The following is a 13,920-nucleotide window of genomic DNA, read 5'->3' as shown; positions in this document are numbered from 1 at the left end:
TTTTTGTAATTTTGGTCCACCTGCAATGCCATTACCTTACTGTGTTAATCTAACAAATTATTTCTTAAATAGATTACCCCACAGTAAGAGCCCTATTTGTGCCTAATTTATTTTTAATGATCCTTGAGGAGCGATGGATTATGTTAATAAGAATTTGCAGAGCCATGTCGTTTAAGTAGAAGCTTTTATTTGTACCAATCTGAACAAAAGACCTATTACTATAAAAATATTACTAAACAGACGATTAAAAAATGACGAATAGACAATATTTACAGTTTCATGATATGATATAAGTGCCAAAGATTTTAAAACAATTACAGTTTTATTTTATGGAACTATTCAAGGTATATTTCTCATTTTAACACTTGTTTGGGAAGCTAAAAGTGAACCATAAACGTTATAAACAAAAACTTGAAACGTTTCTCAATTTGAGGTCATTCCAACAAAAATTGTCAAAATTATTGGACTGTGAAATGGGGTCAAACATTTTAGAACACCCTGTACTTTATTCCGCCCATAATAGTCCAAAACAATTATGTAATCCCCAGATCACTATTTAAATTCTTGTTTGTCATAAAATGCATTAATTTCTACCAAGTTTTTGTTGTCATTAGTGTGAAGTAAAGGTTTTGTTGTAGTCTGTTTGAGGTTATTCTGGAAAAAAAGTGTTTTTCACATGACTTTGTCAAAAGAACACTTTTGGGAATGTTTCACTGAATGATGTATACTGGTGAGATGAGCAATTAATCAGTGCATTTCCTTAGACAAGTCAAAAAGTCTGCAAAGTCAAACGTACGATCTTCAGATTGAAAAGCTGTGTTGCATTTGTATTCAAGAGATGTTTTTTTAAGGAAATTTGTACAACTGTCCTCTTTGCTGTTCTGATTTCAGTAGAAAACAAATCGCTCGGTCGTCAAACGTATCCTGAATTAAAAAAAAAAAAGTATCGCTGAAGGAAGAACCAGCATCTTCAGACATGATTGTCCATATGGTTACATGGCAAACCCTTAGTCATTAGCAAATAAATGAAAAGGGCATCTGGGTAAAGTATTCCCCTTTGAATGCCACCAAATATTATAAATGAAGTACATTAAAAAAATGTACATGACAAGACATTTTTTCCTCCCATAGAAAATAGCAAATGTGTACGTTTGCGCCGCTTCAGTTGAGCAGTTTTGGGTGAAATATGTCTCAATCAGCTTGATGTTGTTTTCCGTGCCTCCATTGTTTCTTCCCCTCAACAAGTCAGGTCAAGGCCAGTTCGTTTTTTGGCAGTGGCTCCAAACTCTCTGCAAATTCTCCTAAATCATCTAAGAGCTCTGTGAATGCTGGACGTCTGAAGGACTCCACCTGACGGACAAAGAAACAGCTGTTATCTGGGGTAACTTCTGAGAAACTTTTTTTGATAGCATGAATTAGAGACCCCATGTATTTTATTGGCGATGTAGGTAGATGACCATATTCTTAGATACTTACCATACAGCAGCTGGCTGCCAGTTCCAAAAGATGCTGAGGACAGTCGGTCACCATCTCCTTGAATGCTGTCTTATCCAACCCGTAGTCCTAAAATATCAATATGCATTTGACAAGATTCTGAAAATTGAGCAATTTGACTAGATTCAACTTTTATCATTGAGTGGTGATCACAACAAGAAGCCATTTCTAGACTAAATGAAAAATTAACAGAATATTGGGTCTGACTTTAACATTTTTATACATACTATCAACATCACCTGTAAATCCTATAAAAAAACATTCACAAAATCTTTCAGTATGTTTTTCTGCCTTTTGTCTGAACAAAAATCAATGCGTATTCCTGATAAATGAAACCTACCTGAGTTCTCGGTAGTATCTCAGGGTCAGCAGGCACCCTAGCCAAGATTTCACAAAGCACTATTCCAAAGGAGAAAACATCTACCTAAGAGAGGAAAAATTATCCCCCAATATTATTGAGATCTAATAATTAAGATTAAATTAGAATCTAAGAGTTTATCTGATACCTTGCGGTCGTATGGCTCCCCTCGCAACATCTCCGGGGCCATCCAAAAAGCAGAGCCAACCAATGAGAGTTTTCTTCCCAGGTCTTTGACTGGAAGTTCCACCACCTCTCTAGCCAGACCAAAGTCTGTCACCAAGGCCTCTCGACCTCGAGACGTGATGCGGATCAGACAATTCTGCCGAGAAACAATGTTATGACATTCGGCCAGAAGAGGGCAGACTCTGATAGGCATTCAAACATGTACAGTATACAGTGTTCCCTCGGTCATCGCGGTTAACAACAAATACTCCTGTCTAATATTGGAGAGTGGTGGTCCAGTGGATAAGTCATCAGTTTCCTGCTTCTTTGGTCTTGGGTTCAAATGCAAGCACATGCAAAGATATTCCCAATATTACTCAGGTAAATGAATGAGATAACTTTACAAGTACTACTGCTTTCTCTCACAGGGTGGTGGCCCAGTGGATAAGTCATCTGTCTCTCATCTCTGTGGTCCTCGGTTCAAATCCAAGTGCAAGTAAAAGTTTTCCCAATATTATTCAGTTAAAAGAATAAGTTCTAATGGCTAAGTGTTTAACTGAATAAATATTCAGTGGTGGATGAATCATTTTGTGAAAAAAAGGACTAAGTGTTTCACCCAGTTTCCTTAGATAAAACAAGTACTACTGCTTTCTCTCACAGGGTGGTGGCCCAGTGGATAAGTCATCAGTCTCTCATTGCTGTGGTCCTGGGTTCAAATCCAAATACGAGTGCAAGCACAAATTTTCCCAATATTATTCAGTAAAAAAATAAGTTCTAATGGCTAAGTGTTTAACTGCATAAGTATACAGTGGTGGATGAAGCATTTTGTGAAAAAAAAATAACTAAGTGTTTCACCCAGTTTCCTTGGTTAATACGTTTCAACAACCATGTATATGTGTGAGGGTGGTGGCCCAGTGGCTAAGTCATCAGTCTGCCAACTCTTTGGTCCTTGGTTCAATTCCCAGTGCATGCAAAGATTTTCCCACAATTGTTCAGGTAAAAGAATAAGTATTTATGTCTAAGTGTCTAACTGAATAAGTCTTCAGTGGTGGATGAAGCATTTTGCCAAAAAAATGACTGAGTGTTTAACCCATTTCCTTGGATAAAAGTATAAGTGCTACTTCTTTCTCCCACAGGTTGGTAGCCCAGTGGCTAAGTCATCAGTCTGCCACCGGTGTGGTCCTGGGTTCAATTCCCAATGCCGGCAAATATTTTCTAAATATTCAGTTAAAAGAATAAGTTAAAATGTCTAAGTGTTTAAGTGTATAAGTATAAGTATTCAGTGGTTGAATGAAGCATTTTAACAAAAAAATGACTAAGTGTTTCACCCCATTACCTTGGATAAAACGTTTCAACACCCATGTATAAGTGGGGCACGAGTTGGTGTAGTGGGTTGCACACTCGCCTTTGCACGGAGAGAACGTGAGTTCGCTTCCCGGTGTCGGCGGTTCACTGACCAAGCAAGCGGTCGAGGGTCGGCCGGAGGCCGACCCGAGAACGCCTTTCTTGCACACTCGCCTTTGCACGGAGAGAACGTGAGTTCGCTCCCCGGTGTCGGCGGTTCACTGACCAAGCAAGCGGTCGAGGGTCGGCCGGAGGCCGACCCGAGAACGCCTTTCGCACAGACAGGTCCTTCAACATTCTTCCGAACTGCCGAAGGCAGTTCGGAATATAACCTTTTGCTGAAAAATATGACTAAGTGTTTAATATAAATTAAAAAGTTTTTTCTTTTTTTTTTCCCTTCTTCTTATTCCATTGACCAATTCTTCTTTCCAAGTATTTTCAGCCAAACGACGGCAGCGGGAATCGAACCCAGGTCTCCCAGACGGGAGTCCAGTGATCTAACCTCTGCGCCAACCAAGTGACTACACTTCTCTTAGTAATCATTTGAGTGTCTTTCCAAGAAGTACACAGAAACAACTACGTGAAAATGTGTACTGACCGGGAATCGAACCCAGGTCCCCCAGACGGGAGTCCAGTGAACCAACCTCTGCGCCAACCAAGTGACTACACTTTCCTTGGTAATCATTTGAGTGTCTTTCCAAGAAGTACACAGATAGAACTAATTAAAACTATGTCAGAACCGGGATTCGAACCCAGGTCTCCCCGACTAGAGACAAGTGAGTTAGCCACTAGGCCACAATTTTGCTACACTTTTCTATGTAATCATTTGAGTGTCTTGACAAGAAGTACACAGAAACAACAAAGTGAAAAAGTGTCCCAACTGGGAATTGAACCCAGGTCTCCCAGACGGAAGGCAGGTGAGCTAACCACTACACCACCAAGTGACCACAGTTTCCATTGTAATCATTTGAGTCTCTTGAGAAGAAGTCCACAGAAAGAACTAAGTGAAAAAGTGTCCCAACCAGAACTTGAACCCAGGTCTCCCAGGCAGGAGTCCAGTGAACAAACCCCTGCGCCACCAAGTGACTACACTTTCTATTGTCATCATTTGAGTGTCTTGACAAGGAGTACACAGAAACAACTAAGTGAACTATCGTTACATCTGTCCAGTATTCCCTAGAATATGTTATCCATTGTTTTGTGCCATTCAAATAGATTTGTCTTTCATTTTATCGATCACCAAGTTTGTGTAGTGTCAGCCAGTTTCCTGCCCTCTAAATAATTCAACTCCAGGTGGGAGAGCCTCAGAAAAATGAGACTAAAGCTTTCCTCATACAGGGCGATCGATAGCTGCCTGGCCATCCCATTCAAAATAGATTAAATATTCATTGCTATCAATGTCAGCCAATGAGTTGAAAATTATTTCTAGAGCACTGTTTTTTTCTGATAAATGTAAATACAAAAAACTTGATCCTTATTTGGAAAATGTAAACAATCAATGGCCGGTGAATATTAGTGTTTTTTTTTTATTTATTAAAAAAATGTAATCTCTTTGGTAGAAAAGTGAGGGTTTTTTTGTATGCAATATCATACCTGTAATGAAGATTTAATGAAATTTTCTTACTTTTGAGTTGAGATCCCTGTGGTGAATATTCTTGTAATGCAGGTAGATCATCCCTCTGCTGATATCACAGGCCAGGTCCACCTTCTCTCTCCAGCAAAGAGGAACATCTTTTTTGGCCAGAAGCTCGTCCAGACAGCCACCATTCACGTACTAACATGGGCCAAAAATGAAAAGGTATCTTTAGCAATTTACTTTGCAAGTTTTACATGACTTGAGTCAAAACAAATACATAGAAACAACTAAGGGGAAATGTTTCCCAACTGAGATTCAAACAACACCTTTCCACATGGCAGTCAGTTGAGCAAAGACCTCTTACACTTCACAAAACTCTTTTGGACCCACCTCTAAAATTGGGTAGAGCTTGTCTTCTTTAACACATATTCCCAGATATCTAGAAAATAGACAATATGCATGTCAGTTCAAATGCCATAAATGGAAAAAGTACCTGTAATAGTGCAAAGTTCACATTATTGGGCAGTGTATAAACTGGAAAAATCTTTATGATTACTTTCTATGAGTGAAGTGAGAAAAGCCACGACTTTTACCTGACAATATTGGGATGGGATAATTTTTGAAGAAGGCTGATTTCACGTACAATGCTGTCTTGGTCCACATCATTTTTGTATATCTTCACAACCATGACCTTGCGGCTAGTAGTATGTACCACCTGAAGACAAAAGTGATCATTTTAGCTGAACTAAGACTAAAAATTTTTTTAAAAAAAAGCTCTGCGATCCTCATGATAAGTAGATGCACAGCCATATTTTTCTAATATCCCTGTTATATATTTCTGGGCTTCTCAATTAAGAATTTAAACAGCAAGTTGTGATCAAATATATTGCATTTAAGGATAAAAGTTCCAACTGGCCAAACCCAAAATATGAAACATCATTGGTCTGCATCCAAGATGGAAAAAGGAGAAAGTATATGTCACCAAAAAGTGTAAATTAACATAGCCTGTGATGATTTTTCTCATCTTTATTCCACTGTTCTACAAATGAAGATGTTTCCCTACTATAATTCTAAGAAATGTGTGATTTGCATGTTGCAATTCCTTGAAGATCATCCAGATCTTTTCCTTGCCTTCAAACTCAGAAAATCTTGGTTTCCCTGTTGCTGCACTGGTTTCCCAATAAGCATTACATAATATCTCACTTGAGGCTGTTATTGTGCCTCCACAATGTTCTGAAGCTCGTGGGCCAATCGTGGAATGGTAGAAATGTCCCAATTAATGGCTGAAACAAAGCATGCTTTGATGGCAGCTCACATGTAGGCTGGTACATGGCAGACAAAAAAGAAAAATGGGGATGAACATTCAAATGCATACCTTATAAACCTTGGAGAAGAAGCCACTTCCGATTAAGTCAGCTGTAAAATTTTCCCAGAACTCCAGTTTGCGCACAGCGGTGCGTAGCTTCTGCCAACGGTCCACGTTGTAGTACTTGTCTGAAGATTCTCCGTACAGGGTGGGACTGGTGGGCTCGGAGACATCCACATCACACATACTGGAGATGCTCGCTGAGGAAGACACGAATAATGTTATTATTGGGCAAGATGTGTTTTTCTAGATGGGAACAGCGTGGTCTATTAGACTTGATCATATTCTTGACTATATCCATAAAGTCCCACTATTGTCAATACAAAAGGTAAAAAAAAATTGACAGAAAAACCCAAGTCATGTCCTAATTCAGCACCACAATTCCCATCAACATAGATCTCAATATTCCACTATACATTGAGATCAGTGCATTTTTAGCCTTTGTATTGTTTGGTCTATTTTGTGTGTGTGTAGATTTAGAAGTGGAGCTTATGCAAACATTTATCTGTGTGGTGTATTAATATTAAATGTTAAAATGATAAATAAGCCCAAGTGACATTTGTTGTCAATGGTTACAAGCAACCGAGTAAATGGAATTGAAAAGGGCAAATTACACATTTGAATAATCAGGACGTCTCTTGAATTAAAGAGAGGCTCATAAAAGGGACCACAGTTCCACACACTGAACTCAAATGGGTGAAATAACGTTATGCAATTCAGCTTGAAACAAAGACATTGAATAATGCGAGGACAAAAATAGAGGCTCTGCTAATGGATAACACATTCGGTCATTCAACAAAAAAAAAACATGTCATCTTATTTAATCCTGGGGATACATTAAATGTATTTGTAACAGTAAATGTGATTCATTGAGTATTTTCTTGCCACTTTGCTGTAAAAATATTTTTAAAAGAAATAAAATTCAAGCACAAAACCCCTGCAAAGATAAGCAGAACAGAAAATAAATTGTCATTTTTATAGATAAGCTTTAGAAGGCCAGTACATTGGCTGACGTAGTGCAACACATCACATGACCTTTGTAGCAATCCCAGAGAGTTTTTTGCATGGCATTTTGACTTCAATTACTTAATTAAATTATCCAATGCACTAATAGCAATGCTGACAACATGAATGTTTCATTGGTAAATACAGGTTTAATCCAAATGGATATATGCTTGAATGTGAATGACATCCTTCACATTCTCTACACGATAACAATATTCAAGAAAAAAGAAAAGTCAGAGTATTTTTAAGAATAAAAATATTAAGCGCTCCAGAGCTGCTAGAATAAAATTCTAAAGTGGTTCCACTGCAAAGGTTGGTGTAACAACATGAAAGTTGGACTCGTTTGACAAGAGTGTTCACGATGATGCCGGTGGAAAGCACACACTGACACGCTAACACAATTGGCAAAGCTTTTTCTCACCAAACTGTGTATACTCAGACCCACTTTTCATGCTGCTTTTGTTCATTCGGCCCTTAAACAATTGTCACACTCTACGTTGAGACACTTACAAGTGAAGCATTATCATCTCACTCGCTGTATTGTCACAATTGGACTGTTTCTTTTATTTCTTGGTCTTAAAAAGAAGGAATTCCATGAATTCAATCAATCCTGAAAAGAAACTTTAAATATTTTTTGTACTAAAATACAACATTTGGTTTTAAACACGAATTTAAACTCTTTCAATATCTAAATGGTTTTAGACTCTACACAAAAACATCCATTCTTTACTTCAGAGTGTGTGTGTGTTAACTCTGCTTACTGTCTTTGGCAGCATTTTTATGTCACTCCACTGTGGGTTTTGGTTAAGCCAGCTCACTAAACAGTGACCACAAACTGTGGAAAAATGCATACAACACATTAGTGACATCATGGTGCAACTTTCTGAAGGTAGTGTTTTTGGGTTTACCACTCTTCTTGAATTACAGGCAATTTAATAATATCACCACGCCATTAAACGGCCATATTTGCCCCAGTTTCCACTTTTTTTTGACAACCTAACACCTTGTGAACGTCGAAAAGACATGAGAGCGGAAATACAACGTATGCAAACGGGAGAAAAGAGGATCACAAGCAACTGTGATTTTAACCTATGACAGCCCTGCAACGCCACTATTATAACTGACGATCCCCATTCTGACGTACTTCTTGTCCATGTGGAATGTTGCTTGCAGTAAAACCTAGTTCACATACAAGCAGTATTTTTCACTCCCACACTTTAGTTTTTCTCCATCGTGAATAAGCAACATTTTACTTTAGGACCATTTATATAAATATCAAACCCAAACAGGAGGATAATACCTTAATGCCTTTGACACCACATTAGACCCACACAAAAAGACATAACCAAGTCTGGGTTTGGTACAGTGTTTTACAGTGTAGTCAAAAGGGAGAACTAAACCATAACATAGTTTATCTACCGCAAAAATGATTTATGGTCATGGCATTTTTTACTGACCAATGTATTAAAGCGGAACATTTAATCAGTAGAGATCTCATTCATCTTAATTCATCTGTGCCTTTTCCACAGCACAGTGATTTGGTGCCTCTCAGCTCTGGTTTTACTGCGTGTGCACCTTTTTTTGTTTGTTTTTAAGCAATTCTTGGTGCCTTATTACATTGAATACGACATAAATATGCAATGGCCAAGTTTCAAGTACAGCAAACCATTTTTTTAAGCATGAGGAGTACTTGATCACAGCCAAAACAAAGAGACTCAATTACGCTTTGCAAGCAGAGTCAGTGATGATGGATTTCAAGACCATGTTGAAAAGATGCTTCCCAATTTGCCCTACACAGAAAACTTTTGAAATATGCCTCTAATGAACCCCAAATAACATTTTTTTTTGATGATGATCAATGTAGTGCTGAACATAATTTTTGGATGACTGTCGAAAGATTCAATCTTCGTAATATTAATCCTCAACACGTTTTCCCACGTGCATTTAGAATTTAATATTTTAGCTGTAAAATAAGGTTTGAGGTCCCAAGTTTTTTAACTGGGAGAATGTTTTAATCCTTAAAGAAAAATATTTTAATATGTGGCAATGGTTTGCCGCATATAACTTAAACGTTTTACAGTGTTTAACGGTGACAGGTTTTTTTGTGGTGTACCGCAAAAAATGCGAAACCGTTTTCCGTTCATGCAACATATCTAAATACGTGCAGCAATATGTAGACAGATACTATACCACTATCCGTAAACCTGTATATTAATAAAAAAAAGTTGCAACATCATGCATTTTCTTATGTGTGTGTTGCACCATTCAACAAGCTACTCTGGATATCAATGACATGACATAATGAAGAGGTCAAATGATGAGCCACACTACTAAAGTGACGTAATGAGAAAGAAACTCTACCACTAAGTGGAGTCAATGTATCTAAAATTGGCATCCTCATGCTTTATCATTGATGCCATAACTATGTCAGCATCCATAGACGCTTCCGAAAGAGATCAATGACTTTAAATCCAATCCAGACTAAAAAAATATTGACCTGCAAATGCACATGGTGAGCAATAAACCCAGATTGATAGTAATGTGGAAGATTGTCACATGCAAGCATACATATTTTATGTCAGGGTATATCTTAATGCCAGATAATTAAAGAGGTATGATACATGTTCAAGGATAATGCAATCACTGCCTGCTCATTATAACTAAAATTACAGGTTTTATGTGAGCACCGCAAGAAACCCTGTAATTTGGGTAACAAAACGTACAATGAAAACAAGGCCAAAGACGACATGAATCATAAAATATGTAGTAAAAATGGACTTTAAAAAAGGGCTCAGTTAATTGAGTGCAGGTTTCGTTTTTTTAACGGAATTAAAAGCCAAAGTATTTGGGAAATGATTAAACGTGGTATTTCTCATGCATTAATTGACAATGCTTGTTTGTTTCTGACAATTTTTTGAATTTAAAACAAGAATTTCGAGCCAATATACATCCACATGGGAAGAAGCCTTTTCCTTTTTAAACTACAAACTCAAAACACAATGGCTGCAATTGACAGTGACAGAGATCCAATCTGTTTGAAATGGGAGGAAGCGACCGTCATTACACTTCGAATCGAATTATGACTTCCGCCAGGTCGGTATTTATCCGGCTTAATGGCTGGCCATTGATAATGAGATCAAACTGGCAGGCTCATATGATGTTTAGGACACATTGCTATTGGCCACTCCTGAATTGACTCATTAAATATATTAAATTGCTAAATTTCTGGTTATATAGTACATAGTGGCTAAAAGTAGGGCTATGCAAGCCATCTAAACAGAGGTTTTCTAAACATAAAGACACTAAATATGTTGTATTAAGATTTTTAAAAAACATATTTATGTATTTCTAAGGTGAACTATCCATTTAATTGCTGGCTAATATCAATTTGTTTGTGTATACTGTGTCAGTTAGTATAGATTTTTCTTTTCACTGGCCAATTCATTATGGCAAAGGTCATCAATATGGGGTTTTCTGGCATCAGATGGCCCTCAAAGACCATTATATCTAGCTGTAAAATTTTAATAGGCAATTCCTTTTAAAAATTGAACATCTACATTCATCCCATCATACTTACTGAATTGATTGAGTAAACTATTCATTTGCATCTTGGGGTAACTGGAACAAACCCAGAAATCTGCAGAAACTGAGGAGGAACCACACACATGCAAGAAAAATGAGCAAAACACTCACAGGGTTCAACATTACAAGCAACATTAAAAACAATGGCAACTGAGACATTGGTAGACATGAATTCACAGGGTTCAAGGTTAAACACCAATTAGTTTGATGATTATGATTAGGAACATGCAGACACATCTATGGTTGGTTCATTACCACAGCACATTGATCTTTTTTCATTGTCTTTGCTCAACTTTGCAGCTTTGTATCTCCCCTTTGTAGTCCCAAAAAGTCCTTTAGCGGTTCAATGCATCACCAACTTCCACCATAATAGTAAAAAAAACTATAAGGGAGTTTCTCTTACCATACTAAAGTTATCCAGAGTTGTAAACGAGGAACTCCAAGCAGTTCATTAGTTTAAGACAGCCATTTTGATGCTTGGATTTATTATTCGGAACCACTGCACACGTCCACACCATTAAACTATTTGTATGAAAACAAATAAAAACTTACCTTAATGATTCTCAGCTGCAAAATTTAGGCCAGGTTTATGTGGCAGGTTTCTGCCTCATATATCCTCTCATGTTTGCTCTCACAACAGGAAGTGAAGCTAGATTGTCTCTCTCTCTCTCTCTTGCAGGTTCTAAGTGGTAGATTTGGTTTCCCGCAGCTGCTGTGAAAGCAGTCTCACTAGTGGGATGCATGTTTCATGGGTTGTCTTAGGAACCAGCTCTTCCAGCCGTGCGTCGGTGGATGAAACTCCACCCACGGGAAGGGAGGCTGAAGGGGAGAAGCAGAGTAAATGGACTGGACTTTTGCTTTAAAAAAAGCTCAGGGTTGGATGGATGCACATTTTCACAAGCCGTGGCCATGGGGATTTTATTTATGCCGCCAAAGATCTATTTTTACGACAGCTATCTAAACTGAATTGCACTCACCGAGGAACATACGTGTTGATGAAATGTATCCAGACACAATACATTACACTCGTGGGGGAGGTTTGTATTTGTGAAGAACAATGAGGAGCTCTGGCCTAAAGCATTAACTCCTACTCAGAGTGTGTGGGAAATTAATAGACTCAAATACAAAGCACATAAAAACCATGCAAATGCTGAGTTGTTTGAGTGAATTGTTTACAGCTTGAGTATTTTATACCAGCATAAACTGGTGCATTTGTTTGCATGCCTTTAAAAAAAAAAAAACAAATTGCAAATTGACAACAGCTTGTTTGAACAGTGTTCAATTATCTGAGCATGCATGTTTTGGGGATGTAGGGAAAAAACCCCAGAGAAAACCCATGCAAGCCTAGGGAGAACATGGTTTTGGGGCAAAAGTAGTTAAAAAAATGTCAGTTTTGAGATTTGTGAGGAAATGGGAACACTTTGTAAATGGATTTACTGTACATGGATCCAGATGATCATTAAAGTTGCTTTTAAATGTCAGGTTTGATTTCATAGTGTTATCTTATCTCAAAAGGAAAATGTTCTCGCTGTTTATATTCCTGTGACGTAGTGTGACATCAATGGATGTGGAGGTGCTCGTTGGTACTCTTGGAATTTTTGTTATGTGAATGTGAACCGGATATGCACATGCTTCATTGGACATTCCTTTCTATCACTCAGATTTGGCTTAGGATGCATTACTTAATTTTCCGTAGCGCTTATCCTGACAAGAATTGCAGGGGGTGCTGGAGCCCAGCCAACTATGATGTTAGTTCACCATAAATACTATTTAATTGGTTCGGAAGAACTTCTTTTTCTATTCTTTTCATTAGTTGAAATGGCAACCATTTTTATTAAGAAAAGTCTGCTGTTGCCATTTTAACGCTTTAAAGTCCAAACCACTCAAAAATTGATTATACATTAGAATTTTTTTGAGATGCTGAGCCTTTATAGTCCCTCAGGAAAAGAAATCCAGCTAAATATCAATTATAATTTATCATAAATGTGTATCATATTTATAAAGTACATCAGTTTTATCAGGGGAAAATAAAAATAAACATCCCTTTGCTCAAAATTAATGTATAAAATGATACTTTGGGCCTGTAGTATTATTGTGCCTCCACTTGGAGTCATCATTCTCACATACATGACCTTGACACTTGCCACAATCACTTCCAAGTATAATCTGTTGATAAATAAATGCATGTCGTGTGCATTTGAGCGATATCAATTCCACAATATAGTGGATCGATACAGAATTAATTTCATTGCCGTTAATGTATCTTGTTCAGGTTGATATTCTGTTCCTTCATTGTCTAAAGAATTGAGTGTAAAAAGACCAGGAGGTGGCAGCAAATCCTCGTGAATGGTAATTGTCGCATCACTGCAGAAATGTCTCATCTCATCTCATTTTTTTGAACAGCTTCATCCTCATTAGGATCGCCAGGGGTGCTGGAGCATAACCCAGCTGACACTGAGGCTGGGGACAGACCACTATGCACACTCACACCTATACCTAGGAGCAATTTAGGTGTCCAATCAGCCTATCATGCATGTTTTTGGAATGTCGGAAGACACCGGAGTACCCAGTGGAAACCCACGTAGCCCCTGGGAGAACATGCAAACTCCACACTGGTGGCAAGACCTGGATTTGTACACAGGACCCTAGAGCTGTGAGGCCGACACGCTAATCACTCGCTCCACCGAGCCACCCCTGCAGAAATGTGAAAACTTGAAAAGAGATCCCTCTTCCTTTTCATATTCATTTATGGGTTTTCACCTCTGCAATGCGGATCGCAATAATTTTTCTTTTTTGAGAGAAGATTTGGAAGTATTTTTGAAAAATATGTAGTGGAAGTATTTACATGAACAGTGTTTCTTCACTCAAATTATTCCCTGTTTACTTTAATTTTTTTACACTTTTTCTTTTCTTTTTTTTCTAAACTATGCCATTGGAGGAAATGGGTAGTCTTGTAAAGGCAGAGTGCTAATATTACTTTGAGAATAAGTGTGTTGTTTTATGCTTTAACAATGTTTTGTTTTGCAGTAA

At 37.8% G+C, this 13,920-nt stretch overlaps 1 protein-coding gene across 1 annotated transcript in view; it reads right to left on the bottom strand.

The window, feature by feature from the left end:
- Window positions 1–213: 213 nt before the first annotated feature.
- Window positions 214–13,920, bottom strand: part of LOC144215398 (dual specificity testis-specific protein kinase 1-like) — a 67,397-nt gene continuing 53,690 nt past the window's right edge. Inside the window, exons 2-11 of the mRNA XM_077744286.1 lie at window positions 11,443–11,709; window positions 10,886–10,954; window positions 6,313–6,503; window positions 5,531–5,652; window positions 5,328–5,376; window positions 4,986–5,135; window positions 2,001–2,174; window positions 1,835–1,918; window positions 1,477–1,563; window positions 214–1,350 (exon numbers count right to left, since the gene is read on the bottom strand). Of these exons, the coding sequence (XP_077600412.1) occupies window positions 1,246–1,350; window positions 1,477–1,563; window positions 1,835–1,918; window positions 2,001–2,174; window positions 4,986–5,135; window positions 5,328–5,376; window positions 5,531–5,652; window positions 6,313–6,503; window positions 10,886–10,916 (993 nt within the window). The 5' untranslated portion in view covers window positions 10,917–10,954; window positions 11,443–11,709 and the 3' untranslated portion in view covers window positions 214–1,245. The remainder of the gene's footprint in view (window positions 1,351–1,476; window positions 1,564–1,834; window positions 1,919–2,000; window positions 2,175–4,985; window positions 5,136–5,327; window positions 5,377–5,530; window positions 5,653–6,312; window positions 6,504–10,885; window positions 10,955–11,442; window positions 11,710–13,920) is intronic.

This window comes from Stigmatopora nigra, chromosome 22 (genome assembly GCF_051989575.1).
Source record: "Stigmatopora nigra isolate UIUO_SnigA chromosome 22, RoL_Snig_1.1, whole genome shotgun sequence".
Classification (NCBI taxonomy): Eukaryota; Metazoa; Chordata; class Actinopteri; order Syngnathiformes; family Syngnathidae; genus Stigmatopora; species Stigmatopora nigra.
The sequence above is the reverse complement of the archived record's forward strand: the minus strand, read 5'-3'. Positions and strand labels throughout refer to the sequence as shown.